We start from the raw sequence: 19,809 nt of genomic DNA on the forward strand, positions 1-19,809 counted from the left end.
CTACAATTCGCATGTCCAACTTCTGGTTGTTCTCTGGTGACCTCAGTTCGGAGAAGCGTCTGCACTGCATGTCGGTGGAAGTGTGGACACTGATGCTCACTGCCTGGAGGCTCTGTGAGGGTTGAGAGCACGGGAATGGGACAATTGAGTGGCGAGATGCAGGTTAGCATTGCTCCTGGTTTTCGGGAAACGGAGAGAACTAAAAATAAACAGAAATGCAACCAAATAAATCCATTCACCTTCCACATACACTGCGGCGAGTGGCCGCACTTCACCAGAGTAAACTATTCAGCAGTTCTTCCTGTCCTAGTGTATCTATATTCTCTCAGCCCACCGCTTTGTTGTTTCCACTGGTGTAAGTCTTTAATCTCTCTCCCTCGCTCTCTACCCTACTACTTTCGACACACTCTGGGCTGCTTCGCTGCGAGGACCTGTTTTATGTCTCTCGCTGTTGCAGTTCTTTGTGTTCACTCTCTGGAGTCACTTTAAAAAAAATCCTTGCAAGCTCGATGATTCTTCTCTTTTTTGTCCCTGTTCTTACGCGGAGTCAGAGGTGTCTTTGATCCTAATCCTTCAGGAGGCTCGCTGTAACTGTCTTTAATGTTTTCTGATTTTCTCCAACATGAAACCCCCTCAGTCTCAGTTCTTTCTCTCTACCATGCGTGTTACTGTGTGTAGAGTTCGCTCCATTGGGAAAGACATACCCCGCCTCTCTCCCACTCCGATTGGCGACAACCTTCCTTCCTCCTTCCTCCTTCTGGGCCGGTCCTGTCCTTAAATCCTGTGAGTGAATGGGTGATACGGCTGTCTATTTAAGACGGAACGGCGAGATTGACGCGGCGGCAGCTCGGATCTCCGCCCTCACCAAGCACCGGGCGCTATTTGAGTGTGTGGAATAAGCGCTGCTGCCACAGCCTGGGACTTAAAGCACAGAGACGCGGCGAGTTCGCTGCAAGAGCGGCAGTTAAAAAAAAACACCACCCTCCCAAAGCCCAAGCCACGGCTACCTACCATGGGCTCCAAGCTCAGCCACGCTCTTTGGATTATCTGCTGCTGCATTTCTGTACTCAGCACCATTCTCACGCATCTGACGCAGGCTGCGAGAGAAGGTAAGAAGCAAGAAAAGTCTTCCCCTCCTTCAATCCCTTCCTTGAAGCTGCCGCTTGCTTGACCGGATCGCTACTTCCAAACGGGACGGCCGGGAAGCACCAGCCGCCTTGACCCCGTCCAAGTCCGGACCTCATCCCCTACTAGGAGAAAAGACAGTGGGCATCTACCGAGGGTGCAGCTGAAAGGGAGTTCCATCACTGAACGCACCGAGTTAGGCGCACACTGCACACTTTAGACATGCACGCTGATTTTTGGTGCCACGGTTTGGGTAAATAGCACAGGGGGTTGCATTGGAATAAATGCATCTTAATTCAACCGTGGAACATTTCGGCCCTCGGAATTATTCATTCATTTCCATTTTAATCTGCGTGCCTTGAAACCGTTGTAGTGAACGATTTGGAAATCCCCATCGGACCGAAACATCACATTCCGAGCACTTCCAGATGAGTCACTAGGGTCGCAGGGGCAGTTTATGTAGCTTGTTAAGTCGCACCGCCGAGCCGCCGGGTGCCCGGTAGGATTGCAAATTCTCAACTGCACCCGGCGAATGTGAACGTGCATGTTTACATCTGTCGGATAAACGTGACACAGCGATTGCTAGAAATAATTGCTGGCGGCAGGAGCAGTGGAGCCTTCGAGTTTTCCAGACGCTGGGAAGGCGGGCGAAAAGTTTTATTTTCGAGGAACAGGGTCACATTTTGGGCCGCTCTGCTTGTGCGAGCAGCGCAAAGATTTGTCCATCCACAAATCGGCCGCACCGTCCAAAGGGGGAAAAACAATTCTGACCGCGCTGTGTGTGCAACGGGAGCACAAAGTTAGTTGGAGCAATGTAGAGGATGGGTGGGTTGGCCGAGGTGAAAGAGGATTTTGCAAAGTGGCTACTTTGGTCTGCGCCTTACCCTGATACTTGCACTCTCCTTCCCTCTCTCACAAAACCCTTTCATTTACCTTTCTCCAGTCCCTCCGTTACGAATGCAGGTGTCGCAGTGATACAGTAACAAAATGCTCAGTGATAGATATCGAATAATGTCATCGTTTAAAGGTGGCTAGTTTGTCAACTTGCATGAAGTTCGTGCCTGTGCCCGAACGGTATCACGAAAAAATAACTGCTGCTTGCGTTCGCTTCCAATGGGTCGGCACATATAAACATTTAAAAGTAGTGTGAAACACCAAGCGCTAATTTGGATTTAACACCAACCAGCAAACGGCGCCTGTTGTTTATTGATCTTTAAAATTATTTGCTACTAAATTTACCATTAACATTAATAATTATCAGTTGCCTCAGATAGAGATGGTGGTGGGTATTTTTGCATAAAGCAAAAATCAATCAAGACTAAATAAACGTCTGAAATAAACATGACTCCTATTTCTGATATTTAAAAGAAAAATCATAGCTATTGCATTAAGTGGTGGCTAGGCTGGTATTTTCGGGCAGCGCTGTTTTTGCGAGTTACCTGTCGCTTGGAGGCGGGCTGTTGTTTCTGTGGGCACATTCCGGCATCTGAAGGGAAGTGCAGAGCTCCCTGCCATTCTCCGCGACACGGCGGCCTGACTTCAACTATCGGCCGATAGAGCGGTTGTCAAACATTTCTCTGTCCCGGTCAGTTGCACGCCATCCGCTCAGCACCATCCCAGGTCGCTCGGCTGCATTGACCACGCATAAAGCGATTCCATGCAAACTTAAGTCAATATAATACTCTTAGTGCAGGACAGCATTGGACGATCGAGGCTAATCCCGGTTAATATTCTAACTCGAGTTTGTAACGATGCCGGGATGGGAAGCAGAACACGGCTTTAAGGAAAACCATAAAGCTAACTTGACCAATGATGTCTCAGACCTCTTGGATCTTTAATTAATTTAAATAGTCTGTCTTCTGGCTTTTAATGGTTCCAATATTAGCAATGAAACGTGGAATGAAAATGAAACATGGAAACGAAAGAGGGCAGTTATTGTCCAGGCCGGTTCAGAGACTCTTTTAAACTCCCGCTCCTTGCAGCGTGTTAAATAAATTTTAGTGTCTGTGATGGACACCGCTCGAACAGTTGGTTGCTGGTAGACGCCAGAATCCGATTCGACTTCGATCCGCAGTGAAAAACCGCGTCTAACTGTCCGCTCTAAGCCCTTGTTCCCAGAAGAAGAATTGACAGTGAATTCTCGTCAGCGAGACCAAAGTTAAGTGAGCGAGCAGACTTGCCCGAAACCAATGGCTGTGACATCTGCCATTTCCTGCAAATGCATCCCAATGGCTAACCACACACACACTCGCACTAAAAACGATGCTGATATTTCTTCTTCTCCTGATCAGACATCTAGGCACCACAGTGACGAATATTTTGCAGTTCGGTGAAGAAACACATGAATGTATACCCGGTTCACTTGAAAGGTCATTTTAAAATAAATTAAGGGGCGAGCGAGAAAGGTAGGCGATTCTTTCCAACATGAAACAAAATAGTTTTAAAAGGATGCACAGGAAGGGAAATTTATCTGAAATCGACAACATTGGAAATGTTACTTTTAATTAGTCCCGTTTGCTTTAAATACAGCACTGCCCGCAGTTTGGATATTTTACGTGAGGTTTGGAGGTAAATGTCAAACTGGATTTTGTAGATGGATCCCATAATAAACCTGTTTTATGTTTATGTAAATGTGACTGCAGTTTCACTCTTTTCGTTTGATTTCTCTGTCTTTCTCCGCTAGTTATTTTGCTGGATTCCAAAGCGCAGCAGACGGAGTTGGAGTGGATCTCTTTTCCTGCTGATGGGGTAAGTCTTCAGGGACTCCCGCCCGTTTCCCCCCCAATACTCAGCCCTCACCGCCACCTTCGGGATCACGTCTCTGCCATTGGTTCTACTTTTCGATTTCATTCACTCCAGTGGTTCCTTCGTGACCGCATTCCCGTCTCAATTGGGGAGCAGATCCACTGTTTAAAGTGATTAACGCTAATCTAAAAGGAAATGTTATATCACAGATCGATGACACCTTCCAACGTTTCGGTAGCTGAGACCTGGGGCAAATGAAAATATAATAAATTACAGTCAATTAATTTCCAATACACACTCAAAAACAATAAAACTAACATCGTTCTTACCCCTGGAGTGATCCGTTGATTTCTCCTTTCTCTTAACTATGTATTCATTTCGTCAGAAATAAATGATAAATGTACAATTTTAATAGTCTCTGGGAAATTTCCCTTTAAGTAACTTTGCTGGACTTGCACTTTATTCAGGGCAATTAATTATAAAATTTACCCCACATTTTTTTTAAAAAGCACCTAATTTTAATTGGGCAAATATACAGTTTATGAAGGGCTAATTATATAAACAAATAGATATGAAAATAGATAACGTTTTGAAGTACATTTGAGATGATGGGAAGATGGAAATGTTGTCACAAGGGGAGTACAATAAACAATTGTGTGACCGTAGTAGGTCACACTTTCCCCATGGAGTTTTGTCCTGCTTGCGGTGCTTTCAGTCAGTACACCAAGAGAATGTTATAGTCATCTTGGAGCTAAACCCAGACACTGGCAGGCTGGATTCAACTTGTGTCACACGGTATCTGTGGTATTTACAGGATAGTTCAGGAATTAGATAGCACCTGCAATGAGGAATGTTATGCTTAGACAATTCTCATAGAAAGGATCCATTAAATAATGAAAACTGTGGATATTTACACTAGACATCATTACGGATTATATTCTTCCTGCAATTATGTGTTTGTCTTTCTAATGCAAGGTCATGTAATGACTGTTTTGCTTTCATACACATTGTGAGATATTCTTCTGATGTTAGATATATATTTCATTTCCCTTTGTATTTCTTTAAAAAAAATCTCGTCCCATTGGAAGTTACTTTGCACAGTGCCGTAACGTTCCTCTTGCTTTGTTGAGGTCAATGCGTAAACAGATATTTATATGTGATCCACAGAAGATAATTTCCTGAGCAAAGGTTTTGAGAATAATTGTTTGGATTATATCAGGACAGGGATCATACAGTTACCACAGAATTTGTGCAGGAAGTAGTTATCTGGATTTATTAAACCAGAGTTCTGGAGGAAAAAAAAAAGAATTATTCCAGAGAAGTATGCTAATAAATGTAAGCATTTAAGAAAAAAATGGCAAGTGTGAATGTCACAAGAATGCTGTGAAACATATCAGCATGGGCTATTTTGCAATACAGTAGCATCTCAACAATTCACCAACAAGGTCTATAAAACAAGAACTGTGCAGTACATTGAGAAACTGTAAGCTCAATTCTCTGTTTATATTTTAGTTGCTTCTGAAGAAGTAATTTTTTATGCTCATTCAGATGAGATGTTAATCCTGGGAATGGAACATTCAGTACCATTTTCAATGGGTCTAAAGGCAGGGGAATAAAATGCAAAATAATTCTGTTGAGCAATACGCTTTCACCTATTTTGCAATTTGATTTTCAACACTTTCCATCTTTTTATTTTCTCAAAAACAAACCTCTGATTTCGCAATTTTTAGCCGCTGGGCCCCACGTACCTTCAGAATTTGCCCAATCTCACAGCATTTGGAATATTCACAATTGCCAAAAGGCAGGCATTATAATCTCATCGGATTGGAATATATGCAAGAAATGCAACACCTGTCCCTTCACCTCCCCCCTCGACTCCATTCAAGGCCCCAAGCAGTCGTTCCAGGTGCGACAAAGGTTCACCTGTATCTCCTCCAACCTCATCTACTGCATCCGCTGCTCTAGATGTCAGCTGATTTACATCGGTGAGACCAAGCGTAGGTTGGGCGATCGTTTCGCCGAACACCTCCGCTCAGTCCGCAATAACCTACCTGACCTCCCGGTGGCTCAGCACTTCAACTCCCCCTCCCATTCCCAATCCGACCTCTCTGTCCTGGGTCTCCTCCATTGCCAGAGTGAGCAACAGCGGAAATTGGAGGAACAGCACCTCATATTCCGTCTGGGGTCCTTGCGTCCTTATGGCATTAACATTGAATTCTCCCAATTTGGCTAGCCCGTGCTGTCTCCTCCCCTTCCTTAACCCTCTAGCTGTCTCCTCCCACCCTCCCATCCGCCCGCCCTCGGGCTCCTCCTCCTCCTCCTCCCCTTTTCCTTCTTTCTTTCCCCACCCCCCATCAGTCTGAAGAAGGGTTTCGACCCGAAACGTCGCCTATTTCCTTCGCTCCATAGATGCTGCTGCACCCGCTGAGTTTCCCCAGCAATTGTGTGTACGAACGGATTGGAATATATTTAAGAAGGCACACTTTGTCATAATTGAATCCATTTGTATAACGTTGAATCTAAACAAATGCTATTCTCAAGCCATACAGATTTCAACATCGTTCAATGAAGCAATCGTATTTCAAACTTCTGATGTGTGGATAAGATCCACGACTATTTGTAGCATGTAAGGAGTTAAGTTACCTGCACTATAACATAATAAAGGCACAACTTTCTCTTGACTGGAGTGCCCTGCAGTCAGTTATCCAGCAGAGGGTTTTGTGTGAGCCTTGCAAATCTTGTGATATGGAAACTGCAACAGGACCTCAGTAACAGGGTGTTTGTCTGAAGTAAATGAATATCAATGCTTTGCACATTCCAGTAGTTGTCTGCACCATTACATGGGGCTTTTCATAAATGGGATTTAGAAAGGATTGTTACTCAGCTCTTGAAAAAGGTTTCAGTTTATCTTTGAAGCAATCAGATAAAAGATATGCAATTTTGTCAAAAGGTGGCTATACTGAGTGGCTTTGTTGTCTGAGCTTGTCTTTTTAGAGCGTTTTAGACAGAACATTCCTCTTTACTTGCTCTGGTTCACATGAAGGCCCTTAATATTGCTACTTTTCTTCGTACCAAAAGGCATTACTTGGTGCGATCATTGTCCTAAAATTATCTGCCTTCTTTTAATTTGAGCCTATCTCTCATTAAAATAATCCTGGATTATAACGGCAAAGGAAGAGCCAAATAAGCCGTTGCATTTTTTATGGTGTAATGAAAGAGAAAGTCACTATGTCATTGCAGTTGTATCCTGCAGAAAATAATTGGTTAAAATATAGATCAAGTTTATGTGCAAAAGACCACTGGGTGTATTGGGACAATTTAAGAAAATTGATTTGTATATCTGTATCAACTCTGATGCTGAATGTAAAATGTCAACTAATATTTACGAAGCAAAAGTATGTTGCCACTCAAGTTTCCATAATTATTTTCTGCAAAAACTTTTTTTCCCCTTGAATAATGATGCAACATATATTTTAATGTAACAGGTCGAGCACCTATCATACCACTTTATAACCACACAAGTTATTAGGTGTTTGGTAGTGGAATTATAAACTGATTTCAGGGAATTAGCAGTTGAATCATTGTGGAGAAGGATTTTGTCGTTTGCCTTTACATTTCAATTGGCAAACTGTGGTCAGGGTTCACTTTTTTAAAGCAAATAGTAGCAGAAGTTCAAGTATTGTGATACACAAATTGGATCTGAAATCAAGCAAATGAAATAAGTAAATCTTTTTATCACGATGTAGGGATAGTTAAGGACATAGGCAAATGCATATCCATAGAAATTAGATCTGTACTGGTGCATACAATACATGTGTCCTGGCATTGAGACAAGCTGTGAGAACAAATGTTCCATCTCTTTTCATTTTGTAAGACTTTATTTTATTCTGCCAATGCGCAATGTGGTTTGTATATTTACCACACTTTTTGTGTAGTTGATAGGAACTAATGAAGAGCTATATGTAAAGACGCCAACCATGCACTTATCAAGATCTTAATCAGAAAGCGATTGAAAATGTCATTGTTCAGGCCACGATGAAAAAAATAAAATGTAACTTAGATTTTGTTTCCCACTGATGTCTGGAAAATAAATTATGAAACTTTTTTTTAAAGCTGCAGTTGGAGGGAAGCTATTGAACCCTGAGCCTGTTTCACTTGATAAATTCATTCAGCCAGGGTCCAATCCACATTGATTTAATGTAAAATCAGAAATAAAAGACACTTTACTTTGTTCTCTAGTGTTGAGGATAAAACATTCAGAATTTTGTTTTAAAGTACATGGAAAATCCTTTAAACGTTCCATTTCATTTCCGGTTGATATCTCTTGCTAAATTGTTCTTCCATTTTATTTTCTACTCCCTCGGGAAATATTGCTGTAGATTTGCCCTTTGCTGAGCCTGCACTGCAGGAGAAGTTAAGAGATAAACGGGATAATGTGGAGATTGTCTCACGAAGAGATTGAATGGTTTAGGCCCAAATTCTAGTGTTTCAAGTAATGGGAGATGATCTGATGGAAGTATCTAAAAAATGTAAGCGTCTTGACATAGTAGATGCTGAGGGACTGTAATGTCTGATTAGGAAGTCTAAGATAAGAGATGATATCTTTGGAATAAAGGACTGATAATTCAGTCTTGAGATGAGTAATAATTACTGCAGTCAATGTGTTAAGAATCTCACTGTACTAGAGGGCCTGAGAATATTTGAGAGAATTTATAATTCCAATGAATCAAAGGTTGTGGGGACAGTGCCGTATTATGAGACTGCAGTAAAAGATTATCTATACATTTATTGAATGGCAAAGAGTCAAATGGCCTAGTCTTAATCTTATGTCCCGATTGCACATTTCCAGAAACTCTTTGGGGATTGATATCAGTGAGATCACTGATTACGTGGTAGCCCGCTGAAATGTAATAAGCTATGAGCACAGATAAGATCCCATCTCACTTTCTGCATTACATGTTCATTGTGAATTTCACTGAAGTAGCTTATTGTGATACCAACGTACCATAGATTTTTCTGGTGCTTAGTTGACAGCCCAAAAATCCAAAGGACCCAGGCAAGTTAAGTACTGAGCTTCAACCTTTCGGAGTCTCTCATGGTTACAGCTGCACTACAATTTCTTTCCTCATTTCTCAGCGCAATGTTAAGTGAGCAACTGCCTTGCTGGGAGTACATTCTTGCTGTGCAAGTAATCTGTTCGGGGGGAAAAAAATATCTGATCCTGCTTTCTGACAGCTGCATTGGATTCTAGGGTATCCCATAACCCTCAAATACCCAGCACATGCCAGGGCTCACCATTGGACTTACTTAGGCACCAATTGTTCTTTGTACTCTGCTTAAGTGACCATGTGTCAGATTTGACAATGTAAGTTGACAGGGGGCTTCGATTATGTGGCATGCAACAGTTCAACTCTCTCACCTAACCTTCCCAAGAGCATTTCCAGTAGAGAGCTTTACATAAGCTCCATAAAATCCAAGACTTACTTTGGTCAATTGTAGCCACTGCCATAACGATAACTTGGCTGAGTAAGCTCACACTAATGATCCAAGCATGGTTCCCAACAGCACATGGGATAAGTTCAATTAGTCATTGAATCAGTCAGTTGCTCAATTATAAGCAGCAGTGACATACAGGTTCCAGTATTTAGAAAAATGAAATATTGAGCAATTTCTGGACAAATTGAAAACATGTAGAAATCAATTGAGCGTTCTTTATTGACCTGGTTGTTGGCGAGAGATGAGGATGAGTTGTTTCGGTGGAGTGAGGATGATTGTTATAATGGGAAGGAATTGCTTCCTTCTGTCTTGGATGAGCAAATATGTCTGAATGTTCGGTTTGGAGTTTCATTAAGAATGTGCACATCTGCAGTATATTATGCACAAGAAATTCAGACTGGGAATATGACATAAGAAATATTATGGGCAGGTTAAATTCTGGTATTGAAACCAATGTTAGGAGCACACCAGCTTGTAACAGCAGTTGGTCTGTAGTACAAAAGTGGTGGTTGAACCATCATGATATAAACTTAAGATAGATACAAAATGCTGGAGTAACTCAGCAGGTCAGGCAGCATCTCTGGAGAAAAGGAATAGCTGACGTTTCGGGTTGAGACCCTTCTTCAGACCTGAAACGTCACCTGTTCCTTTTCTCCAGAGATGCTGCCTGGCCCGCTGAGTTACTCCAGCATTTTGTGTCTATCTTTGGTGGAAACCAGCAGCTGCAGTTCCTTCCTACACATGATATAAGCTTATTGTATTTTCCAATCGTACCTGCATGCCTTAGAGAGGTGTTAAAGTAACTGCAAGTCCCTATTACATGGTTGTGTCTCAAGTAGAGTTGAATTAATAACATCAACTCATTGGCTATGAATCTTTTGTTGAAGGACATGGATTGTGTAGGATAGTTTGATTTAGCTGACATTCTCTTTGAAAGCTTTTGTGGAATAACCTCTCTACTGAATTCATACACAATGATTGCATCTCCTGTAATCCAAAGCTGCCCAATCTAAATTATTCCCTGGTATGTCAAGGATAAAAATATAATTCATGATGTTACATGATAATAATAATAAATTTTATTTAATGGGCGCCTTTCAGACATCTCAAGGACACCTTACATAGTAATCGGAATAACATATAATCGGAATATAACAATAAAGACATCACAGAGACACAAATTAAAAACAGAATTCAATCCAAAAACAGAAAATCAAAAACACAGTGTGAAGAGAGAGCAGCGGCAGCCAAAGCGCGCCAGCGTCCACTCTCTCTTCACATGATAGAACAGAAATGCTTGACTTGTATCTTATATTGTCCGTCACTCTTGAGTGAATCCCTTTTTATAAAAAAAATAGCTTCTAACTGCAGTCTTTAAATATGTCAAAGGGTGTTTTCAATATTTTAGGTGTCTGTTTATTTTCTTCTTTGGGAGAGTTATATCTTGCTCTTTTGCGTTTCAGTGGGAGGAGATCAGTGGTGTCGACGAGAACTACATTCCCATCCGCACGTACCAGGTGTGCAGAGTAATGGAACCAAATCAGAACAATTGGCTGCGGACTAACTGGATTGCAAGAAGCAATGCCCAGAGGATATTTGTGGAGATGAAGTTTACCCTGAGGGATTGTAACAGCATTCCAGGAGTCTTGGGGACATGCAAGGAGACATTCAACCTGTATTACTTTGAGAGCGACTCAGATGCTGGCAGGAACATCAAGGAGGTTCAGTACCTCAAAATAGACACCATTGCGGCAGATGAAAGTTTTACCCAGGGAGATCTTGGAGAGCGTGTGATGAAGCTCAACACAGAAGTGCGGGAAATCGGGCCCCTGTCGAGAAAGGGATTCTACTTGGCTTTTCAGGACGTGGGAGCCTGCATTGCCCTGGTGTCTGTACGTGTTTACTATAAGAAGTGTTGGTCCATTGTGGAAAACTTAGCAATTTTCCCAGACACTGTGACGGGGTCTGAATTCTCGTCCCTGGTGGAGGTGCATGGCACTTGTGTCAGCAATGCCGAAGAGGAAGCAGAAAACCCTCCGAAGATGCATTGCAGTGCAGAGGGTGAGTGGTTGGTGCCCATCGGCAAATGCATCTGCAAAGCAGGATTTCAGCAGAAGGGGGATGATTGTGACGGTAAGTGCTCCAATTTAGATGCAAGTGCTACACAGATAATTTATCACATCTATTTATAAGTACCTAATTCCAAGGGTGAAATGATTCAATTATCAAAATTCACGATGAAGTATTGTTTTATTTAGATATAACCATAACCTTTTGGATTGACAGGCGTGGATCTTAAGCCAGCTCTTAATTAGCTGGTGTCCTTGATTCTTGCCATGCAATTATTAATGGGTATTAACATCAGGTCGACAAGTCACATGAATGCATCTGCTTCAGTTATATTATTTTTATTGGTTTCTGATTAGTCTGTGCAAGGACTCACTTTGTTAGATCAGAAAGAGCATGATGCGGTGGTAATTATAAGAGCATCTCGCTTGTTTCAAGCTTCCTTACATTGTGTTTTCTGCCTCTATTCTTGAGCATGGAAAACTGGATGACAATGCCAATCGCATAAATCTTCAGTGCGGATAAAAAAAAAGAAAAACAATGTATGGAAAAAAGCCTCATTTTAAATGTCAGCAAAAATACCTTCCCATCTGAAGTTTTTCACTTAACTGTAGCCTTTGTTAATTATCCTTTTCCTCAAGCCCCTCTTTAGCTTGTAATTTCCAGAGCTCCGTCATCTCATTTTCAGTGTCAAGTACTGAGTTGAAGCCTAGGACAAAAATGATCTTGCAATCATGTTCTGCATTAGAGATATTTAAACATTTACACTGTCATCAAATGCATGGCTGACATTTGCTGATCTTTGGCCCCTGACAGTAACAAAGTAGCACCCAAAGGAGATGAGCGGAGGACCCTGCTACATGCATACACACAGATGTGTGCTTCCTGATATTGACCCTGCATAGCAAACTACAAACTAATCTTCCAAACAGATCAAGGTTGAGCAGAACACTGACTCTTTTCAAATATAAGCTTCTTTAGCTCATACCTTAAGCTGTAAAAATGTCACTTTGAAGCACTGCAGATTTAATGTCGCTTGGAAATTTCCATTGATTTTAAATCAAAGTCGATATAAACAGCACTGATAGTAGGAACTTAATCTCCATCTGCATTTATTGCAAAGCATTGCATCTGTGGATTAAGCACATGCTACTGGAGAGAATCATTTTGTTTTCTCTCAAAAGGTATGGAAGAGCAAGTATTTCTGAAACCATTATCCTCTTATTCATGAATTGTCAACGCAGGCAGTCTTTGTTTTGAGGACATTCAGTATATTGATATTGTTGCATTTAATTGTTTTGTGGTCTGCCCATTTATGTTAGAGATTTGGTTAACTTCACAGTATACGCACAATTTTGGTTGGCCACAGAATTAAAAAGAACTTCAAACCTTATCTTCATTGTGTACAATTATTGCAAAAATAGTCACAGAAATCTTACAGAAATACAGTGCTAGGTATTTGGGTAATAATATCTGTGTAGGAAGGAACTGCAAATGCTGGTTTTAACTGAAGATAGGCACAAAATGCTGGAGTACCTCAGCGGGACAAGCAGCATCTCTGGTGAGAAGGAATGGGCAACGTTTCGGGTCGAGGCCCGTCTTCAGAGAAGTCTGAAGAAGGGTCTCAACCCACAACTTCACCTATTCCTTATCTCCAGAGACGCTGCCCATTCCGCTAAGTTACTCCAACATTTTGTGTCCATCTTCAGGGTAATAATATCTACCAGAAATCAGTTCCAACCAACGTCCTATTTGTTCTGTTATATATTGTAAGTTCACTTTTGGAAATCTTTTGATTTAAATCTTCATGTTCATAATTGGGAAGGTGAGGGCTCAGAATAGTTGTTGATTGGATTGTCCATTGCTCCCAGTAAGTCATAGAACATAGAACAGTACAGCACAAGAAAAGACACTTCAGCTCACAATGTTTGTGTCGAATATGATGTCAAGACCAACTCTTATCTGCCTGTAAATAATCCATAGCTCTCCATTCCCTATGTGCCTATTTAAAAAGTATTTTAAAAACCATTGTCACATCTGCCTCGCCTCCACCACCACCCCCAGCTGCACATTCTAGGACTCGAGGGTGTGACCTATAGGGAGAGGTTGAGTAGGCTGGGTCTCTATTCCTTGGAGCACAGGAGGATGAGGGGTGATCTTATAGAGGTGTACAAAATCATGAGAGGAATAGATCAGGTAGATGCACAGAATCTTTTGCCCAGAGTAGGGGAATCGAGGACCAGAGGACATAGGCTCAAGGTGAAGGGGAAAAAGTGGAGTAAAATTCATCATGCTACTACCATCAGCAGTTGTATCATCATTGAAGATAAGTGAGCCATAACTTCAGCAGCCATACATGCCCAGGTCATAACACACCCACCACCGTGTTTCACAGATGAGGTGGTATGCTTTGGATCTTGGGCAGTTCCTTCTCTCCTCCATACTTTGCTCTTGCCATCACTCTGATATAGGTTAATCTTCATCTCAATAGTCTACAGTGGTTCATTAAAGGAGCAACTCATAATGCAGAGCAAACAGGAATGAGATAATGTGCAGACAATCTGCGCTGGTGATGTTTAGGGATAAGTGACAGGCAAGACTGATGTCGAAGATCCCATAAGATGTTTTGAGGTTAGGGGGAGAAGGCAGGAGTTTGGGGTTGAGAGGGAAAAATAGATAATGCATGATTGAATGGCGGAGATGATTCGATGGGCCGAATGTCTTATTTATACTCCTATGTCTTGTGAATGTACATGAACATGAGTTTTTCAGTGATTTTCATCGACATCACTAAATACAGGTTAATTTGCCATGGATAAGAAAGTTGTAGAGGGATATGAACCAAACATGGGCAAACGGAACTAGCTTATACGGGGCATCTTGGTTGGCATGGTGAGTTGGGCCGAAGGGCCTGTTTCCGTGCTGTATGAGTCTAACTCATTTTTGTTTATAAGATTTATATGCAAATCGACTGCTGCATTTGTCTGCAAACTGAATGCAAAATGCAGGAATAATTCATTATCGGTGAAGTGCTCGATTCAATCAGATGTTAACAAGGTCCTTTTTAAATGCAAGTCTAAAATATATTTTTTAAGTTGCAATTTTCGTGTTGGTGATTATGAAGTGGAGCTTTTTCGAACTGAATCAAATTGTTCATGTCAAAATCCTTTTGGTGTTGGACCCTGGTTTGATCTCAGTAAGTTTCTGACCAGAAGTATATTTCCAGCATTTTCTTCTTGGCCTTTATATTTCTAATTTTGCCTATATTTTGCCTTAGCATTGGAGATTTCCCACTGGCAATCAGTTCACAGCACAAAACACTCGTCACTAGCAAATTAGCACATCATTGATTGCGTGAACAGCTGTTAGGAAAATATCAACTAAAAAGATTCCTAGTCTCAATCTCAGGGTGGCACCTCTATCACACCTTTTGTTACAATGTGACAGGTGGAATTGCCAAGTTTGTGCTCATTTACTGGTTAACATCCAACTAAATGAGTGACCTTTTGCGAATCAAGGTGAACAATTCATGAGTGGAATAGTAACAATTTTAAGCATTAAGTGGCAACATCAATTACTTGCAAATCAAGTAAATCGAAAGTAATTCCTGTTATTGCCTGAAATTTCCTTAGAGTTGCTCTTTCTGTGATGTATAATCATGATGTTTTCATGATTTATTATGCACATAGATTTTTTTGTGGGGGAATGATTTGGCATGACATTGGTTTGGATTGGGACTGAAATATAAGCTAGTATAATGTGGGACTGATATATGTTGACACAGTGATTATCCCCTTCCTAATATATTCCATGGCTTGCCTGTGCCACTCTTGTTATTGTTGTGTGTGTTTAAGACCACCTTATGAATTGTCGAGGATACTGCCATGAGAGCCTGAGGAACAAGTAAGGATTGACTTCTGAAGGAAGAATGTGGAGCAGCTTGTCAAATGTACTTGTCAAGATCCAGCACATCGGTGTAGCTGAGTGTAGAACTGTGGCAATGGGCTTGTCACAGAGTAGATAGACATTTGCCCATCCATCTACCTGCCGTGAAGAATGTTTGTGAACATACTGGGCAATCAGAAGCATTCAAAATCATTATGTGTCAAGAAAATATTAAATTAAATGGACAGGAAGGGTTTGGATGGGTGTGGCCAGGTATCAGCAAGTTAGGTAACTTGGTTGACATGGATGAGTTGGTATGGATTTGTTTCCATGTTTTATAACTATAACTGTATAATGTTGAAAAAAAGCATTAAAAAGTACACACACACACACACATATACCGAGAACAAAGAGGGACTTGGTGGGGTCCGCCAAGAACTAAGTAGGTCCCAGTGGGCCGCCTGTGCCCACGTGCGGCGACAGGCCTGGTTCGCCGCTGCGAGAGGATAAGAGTGTACTAAGAACTTTAGAAACTTTGTCCGCGCCAGAAATGTGACGACCTTTTGTGTACTGCCTAGATGGAGTCGGTTGCATTATTTTACTGGATCGTATGCAAAAAAAAAAGAATTTCACTGTACCTAGGTACATGACAATAAAGTATCTTTAAATTGAATACACATGCACGCACACACACAACAGTTGTAGACATAGCTGCTGTGACCCTTCTTCCAGCAGCGGATTTCTCCCATTCATAGAACCACTGCAGCTATTCTTCCCAGTCTGAGTACTGGAAAGATTCAAGCAGTTCATGCTTTCCCTTTGGACCATGAAGAATCCACCAAGCTGTGTAAAGGCAGCTGGCAACACGAGTGCCTGGTTGAAGATGCTGTGTTGGAACTGTGATTGATTTCCTGTGTTACCTCTGGTGCAGAATTGGCAAATCCAACCGATTATTACATTGAATCTATGGAAGTTAAATTTAGGATTGGACCCGGGTCTCTGGTGCAGTAAGGCAGCAACTCTACCGTTGCGCCACTGTGCCACCCCATGAATAAGCCAGACAAATCTGACAATGTGCACATTGAAAATAACAAATGGCACATGGGGAGTTAACAAAATAGCATACCTCACTTAGTTTTGTCAGATGTCTCTGTAGGGTACAGTACCTGGAATGGGGATCATTTATTTTGAGTACCTGATATCTTTAAAAATAAACACATAATTAAATATGTTGACCTTGGTTTAAAGAGATGTAAAATGCTCTGATTGCACTGCTTCACTGGGTCCACAGGTGTGTCTACTACTGAGATGGTTTTTTATATTTTAGACCATTCTCGAAATAAAATTATTTAAAATAATTATAATAACAGCAGCCACCATAAACATTGCAGCTATAACGTTGTTCCTGGAATTACTGTTCCAGCTGCCCGCTAGCAAGTTTCTATTTGAGTAGAATTATACTCAGTAGAACTAAAAGACTGAGTCATGTTGTGAGAATCTTGTGGTTCATTAACTTAATTAAGCAAGATTTCGACATTAAACAATGTTACGCTTTCTGAGTTTTACAAATAACTTGGCAGTGTTCTTAGTGCTCTTTTAATATATAATTGTTGGTACTTTCTCATGCTCCTCCTGCAGGATCTTCTGGATTTACTGATGCTGATTTTAGTCATATCAAATTACTGCTTCTTGACTTCTTGATGGTTTATTAAAAGGAGAGAAAAGTGAGCTTTATATTTGGGTGAACAGGATTGATGGTTCTATTGGTATATCTTACTCTTGGTCTTTTAATAAGCCACATATGTTCGGGAAGTCTCCTTTGATGGTGTCCATTTTTTTAGAATAAAGGGCGACATGGTGGCGTAGCGGTAGACAACTGCCTTACAGCACCAGATAGCCGGGTTCGATCGTGAATTCAGGTGCTTGTCTGTACGGAGCTTGTACGCTCTCCCTGTGACCTGCGTGGGTTTTCTCCGAGATCCTCGGTTTCCTCCCACACTCCAAAGACGTACTGGTTTATAGGTTAATTGACTTGGTATGAATGGAAAATTGTCCCTAGTGTGTGTAGGTTGGTGTTAATGTGCGGGGATCACTGGTCGGTTCAGACTCGGTAGGCCGAAGACCCTGTATCTCTAAACAAAACTAAACTAAACTAAACTAAACTAAATTAAACTAAACTAAACCAACAGAGTGGGTGTTGTCCATGGTGAGTTAGAGCAACACCGGGAACAGGAATTGCCATTCAATTTATTATCCTCATCATAAGATGCACAGATACACCCCTCACACCAGCACAGTACTGATGGGGGGGGGGGGGAAGGGGAAGACAATGGGGACCCGGCGTGGGGGGGCCGCTGTGAGGAACAGTGGGAGAACAAAGGGGGAATCTGGTGGGGGGGGGGCACTCTAGTTTAGAATCCTCTGGCCAGGGGATAAGTCTGTGTTTGTTTGTTTGTTCGTTCCAGTTTGTTCCGGTGAAGGCGTGGTGCACACAGCAGCCAGCCAACAGTCGCTTGTTTTTTTCTTGTCTTTTCACTTTTAATTTAATTTTAATTTCAAGTTTTCATTTACTTGTGTGCTATGAGTGTTGACAGACCAATTTCCCTCCGGCAGTGAGTAAAGTTCTATCGTATTGTATCGTATCGTAGGTAACCTGCAATACTTTCCATGGTTGAAATGACAATGCATTTACTGCCTAAGTACGCACATGAAGGTTAGTTGCTCACACAAGGAAGGAAGGGATCCTGGTGCTTATAGATGGTAATCATACTTGAGTCAACACCTCAGGAGTGGAGGGGAGGAATGAATGAAAATAAATAAGCTGAGCCTGCCAATTTGATTTTTGTGTAAATTATTTTAATAACCCACGCTGTTAATTTAAAACTACAGTTTTGTTGACATTAGTGTTATTGTAGAGGAATGTTGTCTTTGCACTTGAGCATAGCAGCGTGCAAGTGCACTTTCCATCCTTGGCATTGATCCAAGACAATCATTTGTAGAATACGCTATTCTGGAAGCAAGCCAATACCTTGTTTACAGCAATTCTTTCTTTCAGTAATCCTGTTAACATTTGGAAATGGATAAAAACACTGACTGGGAAATGACAAAACGTTTTTGGAGTTCATACTGGATAAATGCTCATAAAGCAATTGGATACACATATTGCAAAGGCAGAGGGGGGACAAATAGGTTATATTACTTGATAAATTCAGAAGTTGCTTTGATCCATTTAATCTCCCTTGTGAAAGGATTTTTTTTTACCTTGTGTAGGGTTCTTCAAGATCTCTTTGAATTGCATATGGACGCAGATGAACACACTGATGATTAGAACTATGAGCTCTCATTTTGTTAGTCCCAGGTTAACAATGTACTGTCATCTCCTTTAAAAAAATTCCTGCAGTACTGCCGACATAACTCTTATTGCTTTATGCCGAGGCGATGGTTTAACTGAGAAATCAGACTCAGCTTTTGACTGAAAATTCCATGGCATGAACCGCACCTGAAGCTTGTCTGGGTAAATGAGGCATTTCCTTGATTTTAGACATTGCTTTACGATGTGTTCACCTTTGTGAGGAATAGAAATAGGCACCACAGTGCAATCTGACTCCAGGCTTGGGACTGTTCAACCTGAAGCTTGGCATACATGTTTTACGATGAAAAATGGGAGTAAACTAGCAAGACGCTTTAAACATTTTTATTAGAAGAACCTGTTTGAAAGCAAGTGAACGTTAGCATATTTATTTTTCCATAAATGTATTATGAAATTTACTATTTTGTCTTGGTGGGAGAATCATAGATCAGTCCGTTGTCTTGCTGATGACCCCAGGAGTTTTGTGTTCCCAATTCTTTTTTATGCTCGATGTCCTGATGTTTTCCGTGTATACACAGCTTAAGAATGCCTTTGTAGATTGCTATTAGTGAGACTTCAGTGTTGTACTTTGATTTTTTTTCTTCCTGCAGTATGTAACGTTGACATGCTGCCTGTTTCCACCTCCCACCTCCTCCTATTGAAGGTTTTATAGAATCAGCTAAATCCTGAATGATTCCATCCCAGCAGCAGGGGAGAAGAGTACGCTGTTATGAAGTAAAGAGCCCTTTGAAAGTTATACTTCAAGGAGACGTTTTAGCTGAGGATAAAGAAAGTTATAAATCCACTATGAAAACATCAAGTCGTTCCAAACTGAAAAGTTGCAGGACTCTTTTCCTGAACTTTTATCATCAAGTACGGGGGCATTTTAGATTAGATTTCAGACTTGTCAACTGCATGTGTTATGAAGCATAAACTGTTCCTTTTCTTTAATTCCTTGTAGTTTGCATTCAATCATAAAATTGATTCTGGATCTTTAATACCAGTACAATCAACTAAAGCAAATCACATCATTCTTTTAACGTCTTCATTGGAGTTCTTCAATTATTTTGCTTAAATATGGTATTGCAGTAGCATTCTTACCCCACCTTCACTCAGACGTTTTTGGATAGAATTGCAAGCCT

General features: G+C 41.2%; 1 protein-coding gene across 4 annotated transcripts in view; it reads left to right on the forward strand.

Moving 5' to 3' along the window:
* Nucleotides 1–818: 818 nt before the first annotated feature.
* The window catches only part of epha7 (EPH receptor A7), a 255,858-nt gene continuing 236,867 nt past the window's right edge, over nucleotides 819–19,809 (forward strand). For 2 of the 4 annotated variants that reach the window (XM_033021066.1, XM_033021067.1), the window contains exons 1-3: nucleotides 820–1,109; nucleotides 3,809–3,873; nucleotides 10,830–11,499. In XM_033021066.1, coding sequence (XP_032876957.1) covers nucleotides 1,013–1,109; nucleotides 3,809–3,873; nucleotides 10,830–11,499 — 832 coding nt within the window. In that variant the 5' untranslated portion in view covers nucleotides 820–1,012. Of the gene's footprint in view, nucleotides 1,110–3,808; nucleotides 3,874–10,829; nucleotides 11,500–19,809 lie in introns of all 4 variants that reach the window. The other 2 variants (XM_033021065.1, XM_033021068.1) reach the window with 2 other exon arrangements.

Source organism: Amblyraja radiata, chromosome 5 (assembly GCF_010909765.2).
Source record: "Amblyraja radiata isolate CabotCenter1 chromosome 5, sAmbRad1.1.pri, whole genome shotgun sequence".
NCBI classification, from domain to species: domain Eukaryota; kingdom Metazoa; phylum Chordata; class Chondrichthyes; order Rajiformes; family Rajidae; genus Amblyraja; species Amblyraja radiata.